The sequence below is a fragment of the Rhinatrema bivittatum genome, chromosome 17 (assembly GCF_901001135.1).
Source record: "Rhinatrema bivittatum chromosome 17, aRhiBiv1.1, whole genome shotgun sequence".
Classification (NCBI taxonomy): domain Eukaryota; kingdom Metazoa; phylum Chordata; class Amphibia; order Gymnophiona; family Rhinatrematidae; genus Rhinatrema; species Rhinatrema bivittatum.
In genome coordinates this window covers 28,596,143-28,623,344 of record NC_042631.1, presented here as the reverse complement: position 1 = coordinate 28,623,344, position 27,202 = coordinate 28,596,143, and the positions used below count along the sequence as shown (strand labels likewise).

Below are 27,202 nucleotides of genomic sequence, written 5' to 3'. Positions count from 1 at the left end.
ACTAGAAGGATGCTGCCATCGAAGCCCGTGCAGGCGAAGGAGCTCGGAAACTGCCCGGCTTCCTGTGAGAAGGGGGGTGTTCAGGCATTTATGCTTTAATGTTTAATTCCTACCGGATGCTTTAAAATGTACGGTGTTTCATACGCGTGGGCTCTCCGTCTGTGTGTGTGATGCGTTTCTGTCTATTTCGAGCGCCATTGCTTCTGCCCCCCCTCCCCAGCATCCTTCTGCCCCTTTAGACTTTCCTGCCCCACTGGAACTGTCCTCAACCGCAGCTACTGCATCTCAAGGCCTCATTCGCAGTAACCTGGGGGGGGGTTCTGCCCTCTAACACTCGTTTTATCTCCCTCTCCCCTCAAGCCCAGCCACTGCTTCAGAGCAAACATGTGCAGGAGGGGGGAAGGGGGGATTTATTAAAACTTCCCCTGAAACTGGAGTTACATCTTAGCACGGGTTTTGCTTTGCCCGTGGCCCCCACGGGATACACGAAGCTAAAGGCCACGCAAATGCTCCATGAGTTAAAACAGAAAAGTGTGCCAAACGGAAAACGCACGCTTTCTTTGCTCAGGGGCCATTCGCAAGCCGTTAAACTGGAAATCCGCTCTATGAAAAGAGGAGGGGGAATGTAAGGCCAGAGGAAAGGGAGGCTGCGCCTTTTTCTTTTAGAAATATTTGCAGGGAGAGAGGTGGCCGGCTCTGGTTACTTGGAGAACAAGCACAGCAGGGCAAAGGCACTTGGGGGAGCTGCGCTTTCTTTCCCTTTCCCCACCTCCTCCTATCCGGGCAGATGAGCATAAGAAGCCTCTGGCTTCCCTGACCATGACTGCCGCTGGCCCCCAGGCTCGGCCCTCTTCCGTCTCTGCAGCCAGCCACCCACGCCACCGAGCTGTGGCCTCTCCTGCCCTCCTCTAGCCCGGCTTGCAGGGAAGGTGTCTTGCAGCAGAGCCACAGGGCCACAGATTCCTTTTGTCCCCTCCATCCCTCTGCTCTTCGCTCCTCCAGGAGCAGAGCCTGGCTTCGGGAAGGAGGAGAAGGGAAGGCGAAGACCTGGCCAAATCCATTTGTGCTGGGACCCCTAGATGGAGGAGAAGACCTTAATGTTCAAACAGCAGCCCGCATAGTAGGAATGTACACGCAGACTTTGCCAAGTATTTTCGACACAAACTTGCATGCGTAAGTTTGCTTTGAAAACATCTTGGTAACCGGTTGCCTTTGGAGGGCCTAACTTGTGTGTGTCTACTTACACATTTATTTTTAAAATCAAAACATATGCGCATAAATGCTGACAGCATCCCCCTCCCCCGAAGGACTCCGCTCAGCGTGTAAAAGTGCACGCATAACCGGCTTATGCATATGCTTTAAAATGCACCCAGCCCCTGGCAATTTTAGTACAGCCATTTATGCACATAAAACCAGCTTTGAACATTACTCCCCGAAGGGCAGCATCGCTAATGGCCTGAGTCTAGCTGAAAGCAATAACAAAAACGGGGATCTTTGGGTATGTTCGGTGGCACCTCCTGAGGATTTGTGTTATTTTTAGTTCCCGAATCCTGCAGCAGGTGCAGGGTATACGAAAACCAGCTAGCAGAACTTGTATGACCAGTTCACAGTGACACACTGATTAATATATTGTCATATAATCGGCATCTATATTCTCTTACCCTCCAGGAATGATCAGGCAAAGTATTAAGCAAAAAGATGTAAACCAGTTTTACTTCACTAACACAAAAGAATTCACAAAGGCCATAAAAACCTACCTCTGCTCCTTAACCTTTGCCTTTTTCTCACCTGCCAATTCTACATGTTTATGTACGTTTGTTATTATTTTATTCATTTTTTTCTTTTTCATTTTATATTGTTTTATTATTCTTATTATGATTGTTTTTAAATGTCAATTTTTTAAATTATGTATGTTCAACTTTGTAAACCGCTTAGACCTACAAATTTTATAGGCGGTATAGAAAAGCTTTTAAATAAATAAATAGTATTAGTAATTTTTTACTCCACACTTTGCTGCCTGCCATCTCTTATCTTTAAGAGATTGTAGGAATAAAAATGCTGCTTTACCATAATTTAGCAACTGTGAAGCAGTAAGTTGTGTCTCATTTCTTGAGACTTGACTTTACTATTCTGGTAGTCAGTACCTGGTCAACTTGGGCAACTTTCAAATCCAGTGCAGTCTATATGTAAAGTCTATGGATACTTTTTAGCTGCAAACTTTATGCAAATTTTCAAAGGGGAACAGTTCCCTTGAAAGCTGACTGAAAAAATGTACATTCTCAGACCTTGATGTTTGCACAGTTACTTTTTCTGGGAAAATATGCATGCACACTTTTGGAAACTTCAAAACTATGCTCATGAGTGTTAAATCCTCCCCGACCTCGTCCATGTGTGTGTAAAGTTATGCATGTACTATTGATACCACAGGAATAATTTTACTTGCAGATAGGGTAGGCGATTTTCAAAGACTACATTTCCACATGTATTACACTGTTTTGGAATTTGACCTCCCCATTTTATATCAAGAGGAAATTGGACTCTTGTTGAATGGTGAAATGTTTGTAAGGCTTGACCAAAAAGTACTGGATCAATAAAGAAAAATGCTTAAAGATGCATGTTTTCTGGACTAGAAATGTCCATTCCACAGTCTAATCGAGGCATCAAGATAGTGAGTCAGTCTTCCTGATACTGCAGGAAACTGTAAGAAGCAGAACTCTGGCAGATGTCAAACACTGCACATTAAAAGCTTAATCATCTCCAGATACGGACAGAAGTTGCTGTATATTCTGGTAAATAAATCATAAATGTGTATTGAATAACATTAGAATGTATTTTTACTGAGATGGTCTGAACGTATCTTTTAAATTATGTTCTCACTGGGTCTTCATACAGCGCACAGTGAGCTGCAAAAGTCAAGGCTTCCATCATGGCCATGGCCACCATGCAGTCAAAAACTAGTATGCAACAGTATCAGTCTTCCAGGCAGGTCACCAGATCTCAAGTGACAAAGGTATCTCAGACTTCAAAGACTGTGAGAGGCAAGTATATTTTAAATACCTATCAAATTGCTTTAGGTCAGTAGTATTCACTGACCATCCTTGAGGTAGACAGACAGGTTGGGTTTTCAGGAGATCCTTACTGAATGTGCATGAGAGAGATCTGCATGCATTCTGCATTAAGTAAATGCGAATCTATCTTATGAAAATCCATTAATGGTATCTTGTAAAGCTGACACATTGTGGCCCTCAAGGACTGGAAGTGAATACAACTGCTTTATGTGATTTCATGTTGTCAGCTTTGCCCATCCATGTGGTGGCCTGGACTTAGAACCATAGACTACATCAAATGAGTCCGTTTCTGAAAGGGCATTTTAGACCACTCCTAGTTTTTGGACACCCCGTCTTGATGCATTTCAGTACCTGTAGTGGTGATTTTAAATAGAAGTAATAGGAGTACAGGTACTATGATGCGTAGGACCTGGCCAATAGTCTCTCTTCGGAAACTTGGCAACTCTGGTCCCTCTGTGCAATATCTCATGAAAAACAAAATTGTGGAAATTGAACTGTCTCCCCAATATATAACCAAGGGCAGAAAAGAAGATGCATCAGTTCTGAACACCAAGGGCTCAGACACGTTTAGTACAGGTAAAATTGAACTGATCCACTTAATACAGACAAAATGGATTTCAACCCGCCAGAATACGTGCACATATTAAATAGTAGGCATACATTTGGTCACATAGAAAATAGGCGTTCTGGGGTATTTTTTCAGGGGTGTGGTTGGAAACTATGCGCATTGTCTAAAACTTATATGCATCATAGGCATGTCACTAGCCTGTGTACTTTAGGCTATCATCTAACATGGGGGAAGTATATGTGGAGACTTTTAGTTGTGTAAGAAACCAATATTCAAAAACAATGTACTCAAGTGCTCTGTTTTAAAAAGCTGACTGAATCTGTCAGACTGAAATGTATGCCCAAACATTGCCAGTGAGATGACCTATGGAAAATTTAATCCTTAAATGCACTGGGATCCTTTTTAGACTTCTGCGTCTTCACCAGGAGTTATTTTACCCAATTAATCTGTTCTGTCTTTTACAACTTTTTAAAAATTTGACCCAAAGGTTTCTTGCTCCTTTGAGATTGGAAATAGACTCTGGAGGGCACTGGCACGATGAGCCTTCGTTCATAACAACCCAGGGTCTTCCCCCTAATTTATATCCCCCACTTAGCTCAGTCATTGTAGTCACTGCAATGACAATCCTTAGCCAGGGGCCACAGACCACAAGCTTCTCTTTGTAATCCAGTATGCATGCACCCTGAGTCTGGCCACTGGGTGCCCCCACTGTAACACAGTAAGACAGCAAATGGTGGCGGATGAAGATTGACTGGCCCACCCAGTCTGCTCAGTTGTCTTCCTCTCTGGTTTTCTACCAGTTTGGGTACAGCTAGATTCTCAATGCTTATTGCTTAAATCAACACCGATATTCTTTCCGCCTCCTCCACAAGGTCTTCTTTTACCTGACCTCTCAAGCCTGTTCCTACTACTGCCCTCTATAACTGTCCAGTCGTGCTCGTTGTTAGTGTTATAACCGTTGTTAGTGTTATAACCCAGCCTTCTTGGAAACCTAATGCAGCCATACTATTGATGTTACATTAGTAATGTCAGCCTTGGAAAGGAGGAAAAAAGTACAATAAAGTAATAGAAAATAAATCTCACAGTGAAAAACAAAAGTAATGCAAACCACTTCCTACAGCAAACAAGCTGCTGCACTTTGAAGCACTGCAGAAGTCTCAGGAAAGGGTAAAAATGATAAATAAACCTAATGTGCTCAAGATAAATGGCAGTTTCTTTTTTTGATCCCTTAATCCTAGTATTCTAGTTTCTTAGCTCCCGACCAGTTTCAATTTCACATTTCATATTCTTAATTATTTTGAGACAAATCCTTCCCTTTCACAGACTATTTGTAAACTCTACGTTATGATCTTACTGCTATAACTGGGCAGTTTCATAGAAGGATAGAGAGGCTACTGGACCAGAAAAGCAGAGGCAAGAGAGAAGGAATGTAAGATGATGGGAGAAAACAACAGGCCCATATGTCCTAATGAGTGACTGGTGTGAACCAGATGTTCATGCATGACCAGAGAGTATAGGGAGAAACTAAGAGTAGGAGAGGGAAAACCCCACAATCCCATTGCTCTCCATTTTTCAGATGTGATAAGGAGTTAACTCTGGATTCTGTGAGTTATATGGTTACCCTACCGATATCTGAAATTATCAACCAAAGAGAGCCAATGAATCCCAGTCAATGTATCACAATCCAAGAAGGGAAACAAAAATCAAGAAATCTCAACCAACAGTCCTACACAAGTACCCAAAGGTGTCAGCAAGCCGGCCAGAGTGCCCTACATTGCATGGGCTAGCCGATCTATTCATTCATCCACCTCAGGACAAAAAGTATGAATGAATAGACTGGATGACCTGTGCAATGTAAGGCACACTGGTTACCCTACCGACATCTGAAATTATCAACCAAAGAGAGCCAGCAAATCCCAGTCAATGATTTTTATTTTCTTTCTTGAATTATGATACCCTACTGATCTAGCACCTGCAACTGAATTTGACTCTACTTGCTACCTTTGTTTCCTGAATATAATGACATTTTTCTCAGTTCTAGTGCTCTAACTTTTTAGACCCTAACTCAGGGGTCAGGAACCTTTTTGGCTGAGAGAGCCATAAACGCCACATATTTTAAAATGTAATTCCATGAGAGCCATACAATATGTTTAAAACTAAATACAAGTAAATGTGTGCATTTTATGTAAGATCACACTTTTAAAGTACAATAAGTCTCTGAAAATATTACACCAGGCCTTAAGACACCAATACATCTCCTATTAGGAAAACGGACCAAGTCAGGCTGCTATAGAGTCCTACACAGAAACTACACGCCAGCAGAAAACCTCACCTGAATCACGTGCTGTCCCTCACCTAACATAGAATAAAGAGACTAAAACGCATAACAAGAAGCATGCAGACAAAAACTGAATTGGAAACTGCAACAAGCCAGAGTCTCTGTATGCAGTGTAACAAAGGAAAAAAGAAACATCACACATCCTTATAAAACAAATCAAGAAATATAAAATCATCAGCAGTAAAACTGTACTAACAAAAAGAACATATTTCGAAACAGCTGATGAGTGGAATATCCAATAATTAAAAACTCATATAAAACATTTCCAGATACCAACAAAATATTTCAAAATAGCAGACACAAAGATCCAGTAATGAAAAATAATAAGGATACAAAATTTTTTTTGCTCTGCATACCTGGGAACGTTTGATATCCAGGTGTCCTGAGATTGTTCTGAATTAGCAGGAGGTGGGGTGGTTTGCTTGGAACTTTCTCCTCTCTCAGTCACATACCAGCGCTCTCTCTCACACTGGCTCTCAATGACACACCTATACACACATGCTCTCAGTCACTCACATATACAAATGTTTTTTCTCTCTCACTTATATAGGCTCTTAATTACACATTTACACACATGCTGTCTATCTTTTCACGCTTACACACACACAGGCTTTCAATCACATAAATACATGCTGTCTTTTTCTCTCACACACAGACTCTCATTCACATGCTTACAAACATGTCCTCTCTTTCTCTCATTTACACACAGGCTCTCAATCACATACTCACATGCTCCCTCACCTAAATCAGCTCTCAATCACACAGACACACATGGTCTCTCTCTCTCATTTAAACACAGGCTCTCAATCACATACTCACATGCTCCATCACCTAAACCAGCTGTCAATCAGACACAGACATACATGATCTCTCTCTTACTTATACACACAGGCTCTTAATCATACATACACATGATCTCTCTCACACACAAAGGATCTCAATCATACACACATACTCTTTCAAACAAACAGGTTTTCAATTACAAACTTACACATACAGGTTCCCAATGGTAAACTTACATTCATGCTCTCTCTCTCACAGGCAGGATCTCAATCACAGACATACTCTCTTTCACATATACAGGCTCTCAATCATTCACATACATGCAATCTCTCACTCACACACACAGGATCTCAAACACACATGCTTGCTCGCTCATTCATTCACTCTCTCTCTCTCCCCCCCCCCCCCCGGGAACTCGCGGCAGCAGCAGCCACCTCCCAACGCTAACCTCCTTCATTTTCAGCCCTCGCGGAGGCGAAGGCGGAGTCCCATCGGCCGCGGTTGAAGATTTTCATTTTCCTCCGAGCCGCGCTGCAGTCTTCTTCCCGTCGGACACTAGGGTGCCTGCGCGGGTCCGATGCTCTCCACTTCCTCTTCCGGGCCGCGGGGGGGGGGGGGGGGGGGAGGAGAAGAGAGCACGCCGACTGGAGTCATCCGGGTGCCTGCGCGGGAGTCATCGGGTGTCAGCCGGGCGGCACCCGATGACTCCAGCGCTGGCACCCGGCTGACTCCAGTCGGCGTGCACTCTTCTCCTCCCCCCCCTCGGCCCGGAAGAGGAAGTGGTGAGCATCGGGTGCCTGCGCGGAAGAAGAGACCACGCTAGTGTGGTCTCTTCTTCCCGCGCAGGCACCCGATGCTCTCCACTTCCTCTTCCGGGCCGCGGGGGGGGGGGGGGGAGGAGAAGAGAGCACGCCGGTGCCGCTGACTCCAGCTGTCCTGCCGCGTTCCGCCCGGGCTGACAGCATTTTAAGCCCGGGCGGCGGAGGACCGGGGAGCAGCTGGGTCAGCGGGGAACCGCGAAGTATGGCGACACTTGTCTGCGAGCCAGATGCAGCCCTCAAAAGAGCCATATCTGGCTCGCGAGCCATGGGTTCCCGACCCCTGCCCTAACTTGTAACATGCTTTGAGCTCTGCTATCAGGAGGAATATGAAATAAATGATGATGATGATGATTTTCCTTTGTTAGATGAAGTTGTCAGCAGCAAATCTTCTACTAAGGTGGAGTCATTCAGCATGGTGACCCATTCCTTTGAGATTCCTGCTGGAGAAAGTATACCAGAATTTGTGGAGAGCCCTCATGCCTTGAACACCGCAGAAGGTAAATGTAAAGTCTTCTTGCTGAAAGACAAAGTGGAAATAAAGAAATGGAAACTGATTCATCCAATCTGGCTCTGAATACAGGAATAATTCTAATTAGTAAACTTGATCCAATATTTAGAAATCTTTCCAAATTATGATACTTTTGATAAATGTTTTAAAAAGTCAGTGATCTTTATATTCCTTTTACAACTGTTTCTAAAATCCATTTGATAACATGTTTAAAGTACGGGGTGACCCAGCATCCAGGCTTGGGAATCAAACTCAGCTCTCCTGCATAGCAGTGTATACCGCTATCGGGTTGGCCCTGACATTCAATTTTCTCCCAGATTTCTGCACTCTCCAATGCAAAACAATTTCCTTTTTTCCTTTCCAGTTAAAAAGATGTTCTGGCACTGGGATTTGGGTCTGGAAGATGACCCAGTAAGTAAAACGGTGTTTATCAAGTGCACTCTCTCTTTGATTCTAGGAGAAAAAGCTGTATTTCGAGCTAAGGTGAAAGGTGAACCTAAGCCCACTGTGACTTGGAAGAGAGAGAGTGGGCTTCCCATGAAGCAGACAACCAAAAGCTTTTTTGACAGTGTTAATAAAGAATATGTTCTAAAGGTAGAGTATCAGTTCAAAGGGTCTTTACATAGTGACGTAGTAGATGAAAGTAGATAAAGGCCAAATTGGCCCATCCAGTCTGCCCAGCTGAAAGCATTGGGGTAATTTATACTGAATGGTTAACAGGGAAGTTACCACTTCATTTGGGCTTCCAAGAAGACGGTGAGGTAACCTGCACAGACTGACCAAGGTTAAAATCCAAACTTCAAGGGGAGAGACATTTAAAACCAAAATGGCTAAGTAACTTAGCCGAATAAAACTAAGCTAGCTAAGTTACAAAGATATGCCGCTGAATATCTGCATGCAAAATGCTACTTAGCCAGATAAGTATTATCCGGCTAAATCTAAATGTGTGCAATAGCAGGTCTAGACTTAACTGGTTAACTTATCCTTCTAAGTATATTGCTACTTAGCCGGATAAGTTATCTAGCTAAGTAGTGCTGTTCCAATCTGCCCATTGCCCGCCTATTTTTTCTCCAGGTAAAAGATAGCCGGATTAGTGACTTATCCAGCTATCTAGTAGCCTCTGAGTTCACTCAGATATTCAGCGGCTGCTAGATAGCTGGATAAATATTACCTATGTGGTTATCTGCCGTTTGAATATCGGGCTCAATGAATATAGGGAGGCCAGAATATTTGGACAATGGCTTCACTAATTTTGGAAGCTGTGTCATTAGAAAACTTAATAATAAAACCTAAAAGGGAACCTAGCTGTTGGAATTAGTGTTTATTTTTTATTTATTTATTTATTTATTTCCCGCCTATTCAAAAAACAAATAAAATATAAAACAATAAAATCAATGTACAAACATACTCTCATAAGAATCATAGAGGAAAATGACAAAGCCTGAAATGGCCTCCCAGTGGATTTTGTAGGAGCCAGTACTTTAACAGATTCTGGGCATGCTTGTGACGCATCTGTAGGTAAGTGGTAGGAAAGGGGTTGAAAACTCAAATAAAAGGCATGGGGGTGGGGAGCTGGTGTTGGGTCGAGCATGGCAATGCACATGCTCATTTATCCAAAGTGGAAGCCTTTCAACTGGGCAGCCTTTCGTCCTTTACCATGTTACTATGAGACTCTTCCACTTTGGGTAGATGGAACCCAACACCACCCCTACATCTCAACCCTTTACCCACCACTGCCCTCCATAGCTGTCCCAGTCATACCCAGAATCTGTTAATAGTGCTAGCATCTACCCCCTCCACTAGTAGTCCATTTCAGGTCTTACTTTCTTTAACTTTGATTCTTACAAGATCAATACTCACTCAGGCCTTCTTTTATGTCTTATTGCCAATGTTTATAATAGTCCCTGCAGGCACCAAAAAGAGTGAAGCTTTCATCCAATAAATTCAGACTGCCTGTGTTCATTGAAATTTGGGCTTTATGGTTAAATAGTTTTTATTGAGCAGACAAGAAAATACAGAGCCTCCAGGCTGTGTGTACACTGCCACAACCCGGGAGCTAGTACAGGTAACAGCCAAACTTGAGCTCATTTATAAACAGACACATTATAACCCCCTCCTTACAGTCGCCTCTGTATCTAGTTTATGCCATCTGGGACTGGCATAGTCAAGACACCTGGATAAACAAACAACAACAACAATACAAGCCCCCCAGACTACTAACTCTAGAAGAAGGACCGTCCCCCTATGCCTTACATGCCCAGATCCTCCCAAAACCTTCCCCCCCCCCATCCTTCCCACCCCCCCTCACCCCCCCCCCAACCCAAAGACCACGTCGATTGTATTATTTAATCATTACTTTTGGCATCTGCGAGCAAACAAGCGAGTCCATACCCACTACAGTCCATCATTTAGCACCAAACTTCTGGAACAAACTTTTGGGATGCTTATCTCCAGGCAGAGCCTGGAGATAAGCGTCCCAAATCTGCAGGAACATGAAAGTTACCCAATGCTATCTTGAAAGCATAAAGCAGTCACCCCACTGCTATTTAGGGTTGAAACCACCACTCTGTGCAGTTTACCCCATTATTTTCACTACATTAGTGGTGGAAATGTGATGATGTAAGTGAAAAACAAAATCATATACACCATGCTTTCTTGTTCTGTACGTTTGATTAACCTCAAGTGGAGTTCTATCTCAAGACTCAGTCACAGTTCCAGCAGGGACCATTAGTTGTTCTAGACTCACGGTTTGTGAAACTATCTCTGAGATTTCCAGAGTGAGAAAACAGATTGGAAGGTGCGTGCAATAGATTCACATACACTTGCATGTGTGAAACTAGGGCTACTCTAGTGAGCCAGGCATATGTGACTTTGGTCTTACACATACCAAGGAGTATCTCTTGGTCTGCTAGGTCCTGGAAGAGCCATGCACCATGGAAGGCATCACTGCAGACCAGGCCATATTATATATCCAACTAATGTCCCACAACTTCAAGATCCATAACACAGCCAGCTCAATTTTCAGTTCGCTGTAAATATTTTTACTGCTATTCACCTTTTCTTTATTTCCTTCCTCTCCCAGTTTAAGCATCCTTGTTTTTTGTAACTGCTTTCTTCCGCACTATAGTTCCTGTTTGTATTTTTATGCACCCCTGTTAAACTGTAAACCAGCATGATATGATTATATCATGAATGCCGGTATATAAAAACCTTAAATAAATAAATAAATAAATAAATAAATAAATAAAATAAATAAGTCCAAAGGTAGCAGAACATTAAAAAAAAAAAAAGACACATTGTGTCACTTCAAGTATTAACAAGCGTTATTAGCAGTACATTAGAGTGAGGCTCATTCCTAGCATGGTATGTGCAAAACAAACCCATTTGGAGATATTTCAAACGTCAGTCATTGAATATCTGGCACTACCTGATTAATTGTTCTCTGTAATAAACCAAACATTTACTTCCTCAACTAGCTTTCCATTTTTTCTCGCATTATTGGTTGCTGCTGGCTAAAGGTACACTGGTACACCTGGGTATATAATCACCTGGGAAGAAAAGAAAAAAAGGAAAAGAGGGCTTATCCCAACTTTATACTCTGAGGAATTCCAGAGAGCCCTGCATCTAAAAAAGTGAGAACAATGAAATGAGAAAGCAGAGCACTGTGGGAGCAAGTGATAGAAATAAAATATAGTTTGTCTTGAACCACAGAAAAATGATTGGCTGCCAGGCCCAGGGATACAATGTTGAAACCTCAATAATTTACTAGATCTGACTTTATTAATACAACATTTTGATCTGATTCTAAACTGCATGCAAAGTATTTAGAGAGCAATTTCCAAAAGCCATTTCCACAGGTAAATGGGCTATTGGGAAATTACCCTCCCTGTATTGCAGATAAAAGTGCAGGTGTTATTCCTCAGCCCGCCTATTGGAGGCATTCCCAGCATGGGGGTTAGGTCATGGGGAGAAAAGACCCTGCCTAGTTTGGATTTCCAAAATGTACCCTGCAAATAAAAGGAGGTGCAAATCTCTGCAGGCGATTTCTCCACAGGCAATTTTCAACATGAATGCACACATGTACTTTCAATCTGAAAACTGGTGCAAAGTCCGCGGGTAAAAAGTCCGCAGATTTCAAGCTGCCAGGATTCTCTGCTCAGAGAATCCTGGCAGCTTGAAATCTGCCCTCTCAATAAGTAATCAAGGCCATGTTTTCAAATTCATTGATCTCAAGGAAGGAGGACCATGTTTTAGAGGCCCAGTTTGGGGCTTGGTTGCAGAGAGACTCTAGCTCAGAAACGCCTACAAGAAGATGGACCCATAAACTTTATTCTGGCCGACATTAATGATCGCTGGGAGGGGGAAGTTGGAAGAAATACATATCTCAACCTCTGCCTGTGCTAGGACTTCTGTTGATCCTTCCTGTTTACCGATTGTTGTCTTCATGCAGCTGGAAAACGTCACCCACAGTGATGCTGATAATTACAAGTGTGTTGCTTCCAACGTACATGCAGATGCGATTTACACCGTGTCCCTGGCAGTGGCTGAAAGTAAGTGTTATCCACCAAGGGGTGGGCTGCTGGATTACAGGAGAGCACAGTACAAGGGAGACTTGGGTTAGAGACCGGTTTCATTTCGATAACCTAAAAGCTTCTTGTGCGAGTGATCTGATGCTTTAGAGGAGGAGTGCAAAACGATGATGCAACATACCCTACTGTAGGTTTGGTGGCCGACTCAGATGATGGTGCCTCTTCTCCAGGGTACAGAGTGATTTCGGCAGTCCCATTTCCTATGAGAGAATGCAAACTGTATTTTCATCTCTATCTCTATCATTCTATGAATTCTGTACAAACAGGCTCCAAATCAATGTAGTTTATTGCAATATACTTTAGGGTTCTCATGTCATTCTATAGGATTTGTAAAAGGGAAAGGAAAATTAGACAGACATAAAAGGACTAAGATAGAAAATGAGTTTAAAATAGTCTTAGCATGTCTTCACGCCCTTCCCAAGATCTTATACTATTAGGTGTAAGTGGCCAATGTTACAGTTTATTCTCCATGACCATTATCAATACAGGCAGTTATGTAATTAGTGCATCTGAAACTACAGGCATGGGCAATAGTGCTATAATGACAGCTCTTATCATATGAGCTGAAAGGAAGTATTCCTTTGGCCCAGTCTTAGCTATTATGAGCAATTTCTTAATGGTGGCAGATACGGCTTTGATAAATGGCATAGAACGATGGATAAATCCATTTAAAAATGGTCTGTGACCCAGGAAAGTTTCTATATGTCTGTCTGCAGTATTATTTATTTTGATCTTAGATAAGATATTGTCCACTGAACCCAATTATTTCTAGGGATTTTTTTTCTAAGAGCAACTTGACCGTAAATATTCTTTCCTATCAACATCTGTAAAACGAAAATGTCTATTTTTTTTTTAAGGTCAGCCACAGCTGGACTTCAAAAAGATGCTAAAGAAGCGGTAAGCAGGTGCCTGGTTGGACCTTAATTCTTGATAAACGGTGCTGTACATTCACTGATCAGACACATAATATCTTCCCCAGTTATATTATCCCATGTTAAGCACTTTTACAGTTTTAATTGAATGCTCAAATTGTGAGCAATCTTATGTTATCTTGGCAAAGGGAGAAAAAATAGCTGGAGATGAGGGAGTGCTTATTGATTCAAGCACATCTGGATACTTCGTGGCATGATACATTAGATTTATTATTCCTCAGACAGAAATGCACAAGGATAGAATGCCAGATTTCTTGATTGTGAGGAACCAAAGTGTGAAGATAAACGTACTTACCCCTGCTGGTAACATTGGCAACTACTTTAGTTTATTCTATTTATTTTACTGAAAAACGTTGATTAGAATTGTTGCCCCATTTTTTAGGGTATGTGTGGGGGTGTGGCCTGTTCCAGCTCAGTCGGAACTATCTCCTACAGAGGCTGGGGTGACATGAAGAGCCTTCATTTACAACTAACTGGGGAGTTTCTTATATTTTTAACCCTAAAAATGCCTTTTGGTCTAGCCCTGGTATCTCAGTGTCAGTCTTTGGCTGGGGCAGTGGTACTCAACAGGGTCCTCAGGGACCATCTAGCTAGCTGGGTTTTCAGGATAGCCACAATGACTCTGCATGAGCTAGATCTGCATGCACATGGTGTATTTGTGCATTCCAAGATAAACATGATGTGATGATACAAAAATGGAGTTCACATTTTGTTCTATTCACACTGGGCAGCTACTCAGGGACGAATATGATTTAGTTTCCTGTTGTGCATCTACTTAATACTGGAGTTTACTCCAAAACTCCATTCACAGTCATTTAATCCAATATTAGTTACTCCTGAACTAATACAGGTATGTACCTACCTCCATGGAAAGGATTAGTTACTCATCCTGCACTCTCCTTCCAGTCTGGACACAAGTAGTAGGGAGTCCAGAGCAAATGTACATTTGTTACTAGATTAGATTTATATATAGTTATATTTTATGTATCCCACTCGGGATATATAAAATATAACTAGGTATTGGTAAGGGGAAAATCCAAACATCTTTTCTGACTACTGGGTTCTTAAAAAGGGTGGTCAGTCAGGTGTTGTAGTGGATCATGCTCCCAGTTGATCTCTCAAGGCTTTCCTCTGGTGCTGATTAGTGAAGCCCCTAAGTGTGTGGCTTCTTCGCCAGACACCTGACAATTGGCAGTTTTCACCTCAGTGGAAATTCAAACCCAAAGAGCTCAGTCCAAACCAGATTGGTGGTTCTAACTTGCAAAAATTTATTAAACTCAAAAATAGTTCTTTCACAAAACTCAAATCACACGCTCAACAGACAGAGAGCACATTATTAAAGCTGCAATTAAATTTCTTAGCACAAAAGGAAAAGTTCATATCCTGGCAAAACCAATGCAGTGCATTATAATACCAATGTTCCACTTAGTATCATTGTGATGAAAACCAGATACTGTATTAGTCATGTGATAGTTATATCAATAATCCTCCTAGTTGCTCTGTGAAGAAGGTAGGCTACAAACCTACAGGCAGATATTGAAATTTCTGCCTTCATCCTTGAAGAGCTCTGGAATCATAGACAGATCAATACTCAAGCTCAAATTGAAGATCAAAATAATTTACTCCACCTAGCTGCAGCACCATATACAGTCATATATCAGCAGAAGTATTATCATCAGCTTTTAAGGGGACAACCTCCAATAAGGCTTGCATACGGACACACAAACAGAATCCATGAATTAATATAGGTAGAGATTAAGTGCCATTCCGGTAGAGGTTAAGGGGTAGATTTTCAAACCCCAGTGCGCACGCATGTGGCCGGGCCTTACGTGCCCTGGGCTGATTTTCTAACAGGCCCGGCCACGTGCGTAAACCCCGGGATGGGTGTAAGTGCTGGGCCTTTAAAATGGGGCGGTCCGGGGGCAGGGTGAGGCGGGGCTAGAGGCGCCCAGCACAGCGGCGCCTTGACAGGAGCAAAAAGATATAACAAAAAAACCTGGGGTAGTTAGGATAGGGATAGGGGGAGGGCAGGATAGGGGAAGGGGAAGGGAGGTTAGGGTAGGGGGTTGGAAAGTTCCCTCCCAGTTTTCTCCTTAATTGGAGCGGACTGGGAGGGAACTGGGGAAGGCCAGTGTGCACATGTTATAAAATTGCGCATAAGTTTTGAAAATCTACCCCTAAATGTTGACACTTTGGGATCAGGGTCACAAGTGCAAGACCCTTCTTTGAGAGCCTGAAATCATATCCATATACATGAGGTTAATTCCTGTCATGGTATGCACAAAACAAACTGAATTGAAGATGCTACAATGAGAGAGGATATTATACCCAGAGTAAAATGACTGTACATGTCCAGCCAGTCCAGCAGTCTGATTCACTGAATAATTTATGAGGCTCTATAACTTATCACAGAAACATAAAAGGCAATGGTTTCAAGGAAAAACAGAAATTTAGGACGGATTTATGACAGGAGAATTGCCACCTCACTCAGATCAATCTGAATAGACTGATCTAGCCTGGTTTTGCCCTACTGTCTGCATTATTTTACACTTTTTAGCACTGAAGCTCATTTTCCAAGCCCTTGACCACTCTTCTGAGTTTTTCAAGTCTTCTTTCATTTTTTTCACTCCCTTCTAACATGTCTACTCTGTTACATATTCCCTCAATTTCCTGTGCAATATTGCTCATAAAGGCACTTGAGAGAAAAATATGCTTATCTGCAGACGATACAAAAATCTGAAACAGAGTAGACACTCCGGCAGGTTGGTGGTGGCAGAGTACTATCCAGAAAGACCATGAAGACCTAGAAGGCCAGATATTTTGGCAGCAGCCTCCCTAGTTGTAGTAGATTTTTAGATTGTTAGACAGTCTGGCTGGTTCAGTGGCTCATCTGGTATGTGCTGTGCATTGCCATGGGGAAGGATCCCCACTTCAGTCCTTCAGTTGAGTCTTCACAGCCCTTGGATGGGGGAGGGGGAGTTGGGCTCATTGCCTAAGGGTGACACCTAATGGCTGATTCAGGACTCATGACTGCAGGGCTCCAGAAGGAGCTTTGGTGCCTGGTCAGGACCATCACTGCATCGAATGGACTAAATGTAAGGTGGGAAGTGAGATAAGACACAAGAAAAATCCCCAAGTAGTTGTGAATGAAGGCTCATGGTGCCAAATCCCAGCCCTGGTTTATGACTCAGTTGGAAGTACAAATGAGCAGAAGAAAAGTGCTGGGTCAAAAAGAAAAAGCCTGGTGTTAAAGCTTGAGGGGATGAGGCCTGGATGTTGTATTAAGTACAAGATCTATATGGGGTCTTGTATCCTTTTCTACCCAGGATGGTAGAGAACCAATAAGAAAAACAACTAAAACTATCTTGGATAAGAAATGACATCCTACAAGCAGTCACACTTCTTCAGGGGGTAGCTGGGATACATCCTTGCAGAATGGATAGAAAAAATTGGGCAGACTGGATTCACCAATTGGTCTTCATCATCTATTATGTTAGCTTTGATTTCCCTAGGACTTCGTCTCCATGTGCAACGCAACAAACCTAAAACTGGGCTGACCTGGGTAACTCTACAGGAGACCACAGGGGCTTCCATTTGAGCCTTGAATTCACCTAAGAGGCTGGTTCATAAAGTGAATTGCAATCTTTTGTGCAGCGGTCCTCCCGTTCCAAAACCAGTCAAAAGGGTGGTGGACGAGAAAGAAATGCTGGAGATCCTTTCCAAGACAGACAAGAAAGACTTTGAAAGAGTTTGCGTGGAATATGGGTTCACTGACTTCAGAGGACTCCTTAAGAAACTGAAGCAAATGCAGAAAAAGGTGGATGTTGACGTAAGTGATAGCGATCAGCAAAGAATGAATGAATTACCTGTAGATAACTGCTTACGCCTGGTAAAAGCGGGCATAGGCTGGACTGTCGGCTTTATTCCTTCCACATGTATAATTCCATACAGTTCTTGCTATGTACCAGTTTGCCTAGATTATCTTCTAAATCAACACTGAGACATTCACTAATCAGAAGGCATGCATGTGGCGAACAATATCACAATCCAGCCTGAGGACTAGGGAAATAAAAATATACTTCCATCCTTCAGTACTTCAGTTTTGATAAAAGAAAACATTGCCCTTCCATGCCTCATTAGTCAAAGTTATAAAATATCTCTCACCACACTACTCTTGAACCTGTTTGGGGTGCATGCAAGGTGTTCTGTTCTGCTATGTGGTTCTCCTAATCCCAAACAGCCATTAACCGAAAGGCTAGACACTTCAAATCAAACAGGATTTAATTAAAGCCAAACCTATCATGAATTCCAGTGTTTTGAGCTTGAAAACTAGTGCCTTCATCAGGATGAATGTACAGTAACTACATAACTTTTGCATCCTGTACAATTATAAGATCAGTGATCAAAGTTCCCATTTTGGTTAAGGTCTTTGACGATGTCAAGGCTACTCATTTTATTTCAGGACAAAAATATCATGCATGGGTGAGATTGCTACTGCTACTACTTAACATTTCTATAGTGCTGCAGCAGTCTATGGAAACACATGAGAGACAGGCCCTGCTTTATGGAGCTTACAATCTAATTGAGACATAAAGAAAAGACAATTACTCAGAGGGTTAGCCATGTAAGCCTGGGGTAGCAAAAATGACATGAGGTGGGTGGCACTTTCTAGATGAGCCAAGTTATTGAGGCATGAGCTTTCAAGGACAGAGTCCACTTCATCAGATGCAATTCTACTTTGTAAGACAATTGCATATCTAATAATCACTTAATTATTACAGTAAACAGGTATAAAGTGATAATACTAAGATTTAAAACAATGTTAAAAAAAGGTGAACTTTTAGGCAAGATGAATACAGCCAGAGAAAGAGAGAGAGGAAGATGCCCCAACTCAGGAAGAGTGTTCTAGCATACGGCAATGCAGAGTCCGGAATTAACAATGGTTGAGAAGTGCACAGATAGGAGCAGCCTGTCTGACCAAAAGAGGTCACCAGGAAGGACGTAGGATGAGATAAGAAAGGAGAGGCAGGGTGCAGCTGCTGAGTAAATGACAAATACCATAAAATAACACCACAGTAGGCAAATAGGAAAAATGCACATATCGGGTACATTTTCAAGAACTGCAAAAGTACTCTCATACTTCTTAAGCTCACGCAAAACAAGCTGCGTATCAAACACAAGGCATCCGGGTGCTTTGTGTGTTGGATATCAGGTTGCCACATGGCTCAAAGGATGTGTGTACCCCTGCAAAGAGATAGCATAAGTTAGGGCCATCCTTTTCCTGTAAGAGGCTCTGTGCTTCAAGATCCCAGTTCCCGGTGGCCCCTCACCCTCTGGGTCCTTACATGCTGGTTAGGGAGGTCCCACACTAGGAGGAGATTTACCCTGGTTGACCATTGCCCCCTTCACAGTGGCTAAAAGCAGGCCTGGGCTTTCCCAGTGCAAACCATTAGCCCAGCTGAGAAGAGGCATTCCCGGGGTATTTAGGTCAAGGGGGGGAAACAGCACAGGTAGATTTGATTTTTCAGAGTCATACATGCTGTTTTACCCCATTCCGCCGCCCACAGGAATAGCAGGCGCCAGTGGACCAGGGCCACGCTACACGCGCCAACACTGTGGGTAATTTTCAAAGAAAAATGGCCTGGCCTGTTCCCCTTTCAGTTGAGCTACAAGGTCTACGCGTACTAAAGTGTGTGCAGGCCTTACAACTTGGCGAGGCAATTGAAAACTGCTCCATAGTGCACTCACATTTTTTACCAGGGTTGCATTTCCTCAGTTACTGCTTCTTCCTCTGTGGCTCCCTGTCCCGTCCCATCCCTCTCGGGTCCCTTTTGTCCCCCTCTTTTTTATTTATTTATTTCCCAGTTTAAGAAGTCTTTAAATCACACATAGTGAAGAACACAACCAACAACAGAATACCCAAAATCTAAGCACAATCACAATCAAGCTAGTAAACATGTCATCCCAGTAAAGCCCTTACAAGCAAGACCATGAGCCTGGGGAAAATCACTGCACAAATTCAAAGTCAGTTTTTGTACCACTGGCATGACTGTCCTAACAACAGTCCATGTTGTGTGTACCCCCTCTGTATATGGATGTGTAACTGTGCATAATATACTGTGGGATTCTATGGGTCATTTACTGCAGGCAGTAAGAATCATGAAGCCTCTTGAGGATGTGGAAGCAAAAGTGGATTCGACCGCCGTGCTCGATACCATTCTGGAACTGAAGGATCCCAATATCAAGATGACGTGGTACAAGGTAACTTTTCTTTGTTTTACTTGTTTCAGTTCTCCAGAGAAGAGCTGGACCACAAGTAGATTCCAGCATAGTATAGGTGGGACGCGCATTTCCTCCAGGGTGCTCTCCTCCAAACTCTCCTGAGAATTTGATGCGGATCAGATGGAAAACCAAAACGTTATTAGATGGCATAATTGTGCATGCATTTTGATTGAATGTATGTATTCTCCCAAAACATAGCCCTCTGATTATCTTTGCAGACCCCTGACATGTCCTGAAAATTTGGTAAGGATTGGATGCACAATCAAAAACTTGTTAGGTGGTATAACTGCATATGTGTATTTGTGGAATTTATGGAGCCATCAAATAATGCCTTTGTCATGATCCCCAGAGACCCCTCATGCCTCCTGAAAATTTGGTGTGGATTGGATGAAAAACCAAGCGTTTTTAGGTGCCATAATTGCATGCACGTATTTGTGGAACATGTGGATTCCCCAAATATACCACATCATGATCCTTGTGGACCCCTGACACATCTTGAAATGTGGCATGGATTACATGCAAAACCAGAAAGATGCTAGGGGGCGATATTTCCACACATGTATTAATGGAATAGGTGGATCCGAAAAATACTTCCCCTGTCAGGAAGATCCTCATGTCCTCAAAGGTTTGGTGTAAATTGAATAGAAACTAAAAATGTTATTAGGTGGCATAATTGCAAAAATGTTATTAGGTGGAGTAATTGCTCGCATGTATTTGTGAAATATGTAGAATCCCTGCCCCCCCCCCCCCCCCCCCCCCCGCCAAATATCCTATCATGATCCTCGTGAAGCCCCTTTGCCATGAAAATTTGCAGAATCAGAACATGCGAAACAACAAAGAGGTAATATTCGGCAGCATGATCAGTGGGCAATTTAGTCACTAAAGATAGCCGGATAAATTGTCACAGATATTCAGCAGAATGTCGCTAATTAGACATGCCAGTGAATTCAGCCAGATAAAGTACTGATTTTTTTTTTAATCAAAATAATTTTTTATTAACCGGAAGACGTTACATGCACATGGGATAACAATAGCATATGCAACACAGAAAACAGCATACAATACAAGCATTGCATATAAATGTTCTGTCCAACAACCGATCCCATGGTAAACATGTTCCCTGGTTTTCCTTTTTTATCCCCACCATCCAATCCTGGCCCTACCAACCCCTCCCCGCAGAACCAACTCCAAACATTCCCATTCACACCGCATGCAGAAAAACTTACCCGACTAACTTTAGAACTGTTCCATGGAAGGACCAGACTTAGCTAGATAGCTTATCCAGCTTAGTCTGAATATTGGAGTTAGCTGGATAAATTATCTGGCTACATTAACTCCACCCTAGAAGACCCCCTGAATACTTCCAACTTATCTGGCTAACCTTTATCCAGCTAAACAGTTTGCCAGATAAATCAAAGTTCTTCAGGTGGCAGGAAATTTAAAACCCACAGTTTGTCTGGTTATGTCCTGAACTTAGCCGATCAAAACCATTTGAATATTGACCTCAAAGTTATCAGGTGTCAACAATTGCACATGCATCTTTGTGGAATACGTAGATCTGCTAAAACATGTGTTTGACTCCTCTTGGCCTCTTTCCTTCTAAAAAATGTTGAAAAAGTAAGGAAGGAAAGTAAAAAAAATATATATTTGATTGCGCCGTGTGCATATATTTTGAAAGAAAGAGAGGGTACATGCTGTTTTATTTAGACAGATAGCTATACAGGCAAAAACAGTAACAGAATTCACAAAAGCATAAGCTAGGCAAAGAGGATTCCTAGATGTGAATATGGGGAAAACCAGGCATCAACTGTGGTTTACGTTACTGACACAAGGAAGAAAAGTGAATGGACTATCTCTGTCTTGTGATACTTGTCTACTATCATATCCTCTGTTTCTCTTTCACACTATTGCTTTTCAGGGCAATGAACCTGTACGGATTCATTATTGCCTTGGGAAATACAACATCAAACAGTTGGGTACAAAGTACATGCTGTACATCTTCAATGTCACCCTGGAGGACCGAGACACCTACAGCCTTGAGATAGGTGATCAGAGGCAGTCGGCAGAAGTCTTTGTCATAGGTAATTTGCTTTTCTTGTTTTAGACAGAGAGAGAGAGCAGGGTTTGATGTGGATAGCACTTTATTCTGATTTGAAGTGTAGCGCTCTAATAAAGGATATCACATCTTACAAACAGTCCATAAAATTCCATAAAATTAACTGATGTTAATTTGGTGGCTAGACATATTACCTTTGTTTTCCACATTGGCGTTAATAAGTAGGTCCTTTTTAAATATAGTAAGAAAAAAGATAGCAAGAAAAGAAGCAAAAAACAATTGTGAATAAGTGGTTGCGATAACCTGTGGGCAAGAGGTCTACACTACCTTGCATTTTTTCATCAATTCCCAGACGAACCTTTGAAGTTTCTGACAAAAATGACACCCCTGAAGGTGACAGAACGTCAAACAGCAGTGTTCGAAATTCGCCTCTCCAAGAAAGTGCCCAACTTCACCTGGAAATACAAGGGCATGGAGATTAAACGCGATGACAAATTTGATATCTCCGTGTCTGAGGATGGATTGACCCACACCCTGAAGATTAAAGATGTTCGGCCCACTGACATTGGAGAATACAGCGCAGAGACCGGAGACTTAATGGAAAAAGCTGACTTGTCAATTGATCGTAAGTCATTCTGAACGTAAGCCAGCCACTTTAGCCCACAATCCTACAGTTTTTACAGAATCAGTTTATCACGGGAGCAAGTAGGGTCATCTTGAATGTGGCGAAAGAGTCATTCTCATCAATTCTGAGATCTTGCATTCATCAAATATGTCCACTGTCCCCAAAAAAGAAGGCCTGTGATCCAAACTAGGAATTTCATATATTTCCTACAAATAGAATTCATTGCCAATATCTGTGCTAACAATGTCTAAATTCCACACTTTAACTTTTTATTTTTCATTTGTTTTTTTAGTTACTGTGTGGTTGATATTGAAAGACTCTGTCTGGGTAACTTTTGAAGTTAGCCAGGCAAAACTCAAGATTTAAAAATTTCCCCCCACTCCTGGCTAAATTTACTCATTACCCGCACAAAATTTAGCTGGATAAAAAGAATTAGTGATGGAGGCACTCTGGTCTGGACGCAGAGCTAAACTTTAGCCATCGTGTCTGATATTCAGTTAGCTCGATATTTGCCAGGAAAACCACCTGTCCTAAGGCTACCTGGATAATATTCTCCAGATATATTTAGTGTCAGACTTATCCAGATATGTGCCACTGAATGTCCGGATAAGGTTAACTGGATAACTTTCTCCCTCACCAGATTGCTGAATATCAGCCTCTAAGCTGTTTATGAGTCTTGCTCACTTCCTGCCAGTGGGAATAGGAAACTGGAGCTATAATGTCCTGCAGATAATCACAAACAAACCTGTGACAGCATCATTGTGAAAAATAAATGCATGAAAAAATGGAAGCTTTTGGAAAGTATGCTTCGTGATTTACTTTTCCTTGTCTTTCATTCAAAGGAAAAGGAGATCCCCTGAGAATCACTAGGATTCTTAGAGGTATATTGCGCTCTTCCCCTGCTCTCCCTTCACCCTGTTTGACTAAGTACCTCACCTGTAAAGTAACCTTGAAGCAAATGCAGTACAATAATTCCGCAAAACATTTGCTTCTCGGAAGGCAGCGGTCCAGTTGGACATTTCCAGCATGCATAAGATTGCAGCTCACCAGTTTATCGATATTTCATCCCGCCTTCCTCCAGGAATTCCCATTAAGTTTTCTAGTAACCTGAAAAACGTGCGCGTGAAGGAGAGGAGCCGAGCCTGCCTGGAGTGCGAGATGACCTCAAAGGACGTCACTGTGAAGTGGATGAAGAACGGACAAGTGATCGAGAGGTCCTCCAAATATTCCATGAACCACGAAGGGAAGAGGGCCGAGCTGATCATTGAGGATGCGGAACAGAGTGACTCGGGGGACTATATTGTGTTTGTAACACAGAAAAATGATCCAAACGAGTACTACAGCACTGGAAGTCTAACTGTGGAAGGTAAGATTGACTGCCTGAGCACACATATTCAGTGACCTTCACTTAGGAAGATGCATTAGTATCTTTGTGATCTTGTGGAGAAGACACTGTATTTTGCAGCAGTTATATCTGCATGTTGGGCTGCCCTTTATCTTGTATGCTGTATCCCTTTTTCTACTCAGAAGAAAAGACCTTTACAGTTCTAGTTGTTGGATAGCACTTACAGAGCCACATGTACTAAGGGGATTCTCTAATTTTTTGCATGAAGTAAGGGAAACAGTATTATCCTATAAGAAAGGAATATTCCACCACAGTAACATAAGCTCGCAAAGACTATATCTAAAGAAATATGAAGCCATTTTAAAAGGGAAGCCATGCATTTTCATATCTGTGCCTGTCACTTTGCCAGTGAATATTTATCTGAATTGGTGCAGTGTTCTGTGGACATGATGCCACACACTGTACCTCAATGTTTGATGTACTCTTGAAAAAGGCATTTTGCATTTTAAGCAGAAGGTAAACTGATGATGTTTTTTTTCCTACAGGGGAGCCTTATTTCAGATTGTGTCCTGGTTTTGTTTTACAGAGCGGTTTGCTACAGTGAAAAGTGGCATGTCTGATGTCAATGCTCCCACAGGGAGCCCTGCTGAGCTCTGCGTTGTGCTGAATGATGAGAAAGTAGATGGCGTTTGGCTAAAGGATGGGAAAGAGGTATAAAAGCACTAAAGATTTCCTTTAAAATTCAGTTTCTGGATTCACAATCTCCTAGATTTCATCAGATTCAATAATTCGGCATGATTGACTATCTATCCTCTTGAGGATCCTGAAGACTATTATCAAATCCGCCTCCAGGATTCTGACTGAACATGTTCAGTGAGGCAAACTTTTCCCACGGCTTTATCTGATGTACTACTTAGCAATTTGTGACTGTGTTCTGCATTTTAATTTCTGTATCTTTTCTGCAATGGAGACCAAAACTCAGTACAGTGTTCTAGATAATATCTAGCAGGCGTTCTGTACTGTGCAAGGGATGAATGCCTTTTCCTGGCCAACTGGCTGCTCCCTACTCCATGCATCCCTGGATTGGGTTAAGTTTCTTGTATGTCAACCCAATGTTGTTTGGAATATCTGATCACTGCTTGGTCTCTATGCTCATTTGACTTTGCTGCTGCAGCTAATTCAAGAGGGCATTGCCATTATGAGTTGTTCATTGTCCTAAGTGACAGCTCTGAACATTTATTTACTATCGATCTGTCTCCAGCACATGGTGAAATTTGGTAAAGTCAGGATAATTTCCTCTCCCTCTGCTGTATCCATTTTAATCTATTTATTTATTTATAAACATGTCAAGGCCACCTCCCACCACAGCTCCAGGGATATACAATAGAAAACATTCATGATAAAGCATAAATCCAATCAAAACAAAACACATGATCATTTCAATAAACTCTAACTTCCTGATCAATATAAAACTACATCAGAATGATTAGATACTCTTGTTCGGTAAATGCCTGCCGAAATAGATATGTTTTCAGCATTTTCTTAAACGTTTTTGTATAGATAGTAAGATGCAGTGCTTCCAGCAGAGAGTTCCATAGAATTGGTCGAGTACGAGAAGGCCCTTTTGTGGGACTCGGTCAGACATGCAAATTGAACCAAGGGGACATCTTGAAACCCCCTTGCTGATGATCGCAAGGCATGCATGGGATTGTAAATGTGTAGCACAGAATTCATCCATGGGAATGAAGCTGCACTCAACATTTTGTGGAGGAAGCAATCTTAATTGCACTTGGCACTTAATAGGTAACCAGTGCAAGTCCTTTAGAACAGGGGTAATATGGGTTCTCCTGTCAAGCCCTAATCTCAAACGAGCAACCGAATTCTGAATAATCTGTTGGGCCTGCAGGGCAGATGTAGGTAAATCAATGTATAGCAAATTGCACTAGACTAGGCTTGGCAGAATACCAGCAATCGAAATTCAGAGTAACCAAGCAAGGATTTTATAAGTTGAAATAATCGCAATTTATAATAATGAGATTTAACCACAGTCTTAATTTTGGTTACACATCTGTACGTTCCTATCAAGGACAACTCCTAGACGTTTTGCAGGCGTTACCACAGGAATTCTCAAAAAGAAGAGAAACTGGAATAGGAACATTGTTTGGCCTCTGCTAGATAGCCACTTCAGTTTTTAGAAATTCAACACCAGATTATTATGAGCCATCCAACATTTTACAGTGCAAAGACAGATGGAAACCATGTCAAAAATGGCAGACCAAGATGATGAAACTGGGACAAAGAACTGTATATCATCTGTATATAATCCATATACAGCACAGAGCCCAGCCAAAAGCCTGCAGATCAGGGCCATGTACATATTGAGCAAGACAGCAAATAAGGCCAAGCCTGCTGGGCATCTGTTTCCAATATCTACCATGCAGAGTGATTTGGAGTCCATATTGACCCTATGAGTTCTCTCAGTTAAATAGGATTTGAACCACTCAAAAACCAACCTTCGATCGTTACAATAGGATTTGGTCATTAAGAGTGTCATATCTGCAGAAATATCAAGTAATACTAGAACAAATCCTTGGCTGCTATCAAACCCTCACCTAAATACATCAAGACTTGAGAGTAGCAGTGCTTCAGTGCTCACGGATTTTCTATGCCAAATTTGAATTGATTAAAGATCTGATGATCCTAAATAAAATGAGTTGGTTAATTGATCTATCACCTTTCAATATAAAATCATAGTAGTGTAAAATAAAATATATTAAATAAGACATGATACATAGTATAGCATCTTTACAACATATCATAAAATCATAAGAACATAAGAATTGCCATGCTGGATCAGATTACGGTCTATCGAGCCCAGAATCCTGTCTCCAGGTTACAAGCACCTGGCAGATTCCATAAATTAGATTTAAATCCTAGGGATAGCAATAGCTTTCTTTAGTCTACCTGGCTAATAATGTGTTATGGACTTTTCCTCTAAGAATTGTCCAAAACTCTTTTAAACTTTGCTATGCTAGTGACCTTCATCACATCCTCTGGCTGAGTGAAAAGGTACTTTCTACAATTTGTTTTGAATCTGCTAATTGTTAGTGTCATGAGGTGGGAGGTCCTTAGGCTGTGACGCAGTTAACACAGCCCAGAAATGCGAACCAGCTGGGCCTAAGCCAATAGCAGGCAGACACAATCAGGCTGGGTCTGGGTCGGGCTTCATTTATAACAACCCCTTTCCCTGCAGGTTGAGCCCTTGGTTTCTGGGCCTGGCAGGACTT

The 27,202-nt window shown here is 42.0% G+C and overlaps 1 protein-coding gene across 2 annotated transcripts in view; it reads left to right on the top strand.

Annotated features, from left to right (window-relative positions):
* The first annotated feature begins 7,771 nt into the window (after nucleotides 1–7,771).
* The window catches only part of IGSF22 (immunoglobulin superfamily member 22), a 36,752-nt gene continuing 17,321 nt past the window's right edge, over nucleotides 7,772–27,202 (top strand). For both annotated transcript variants that reach the window (XM_029582949.1, XM_029582948.1), the window contains exons 1-10: nucleotides 7,772–8,075; nucleotides 8,544–8,680; nucleotides 12,537–12,636; nucleotides 13,533–13,572; nucleotides 17,262–17,436; nucleotides 19,755–19,868; nucleotides 21,808–21,970; nucleotides 22,298–22,570; nucleotides 23,652–23,936; nucleotides 24,502–24,626. In XM_029582949.1, coding sequence (XP_029438809.1) covers nucleotides 7,991–8,075; nucleotides 8,544–8,680; nucleotides 12,537–12,636; nucleotides 13,533–13,572; nucleotides 17,262–17,436; nucleotides 19,755–19,868; nucleotides 21,808–21,970; nucleotides 22,298–22,570; nucleotides 23,652–23,936; nucleotides 24,502–24,626 — 1,497 coding nt within the window. In that variant the 5' untranslated portion in view covers nucleotides 7,772–7,990. The remainder of the gene's footprint in view (nucleotides 8,076–8,543; nucleotides 8,681–12,536; nucleotides 12,637–13,532; nucleotides 13,573–17,261; nucleotides 17,437–19,754; nucleotides 19,869–21,807; nucleotides 21,971–22,297; nucleotides 22,571–23,651; nucleotides 23,937–24,501; nucleotides 24,627–27,202) is intronic.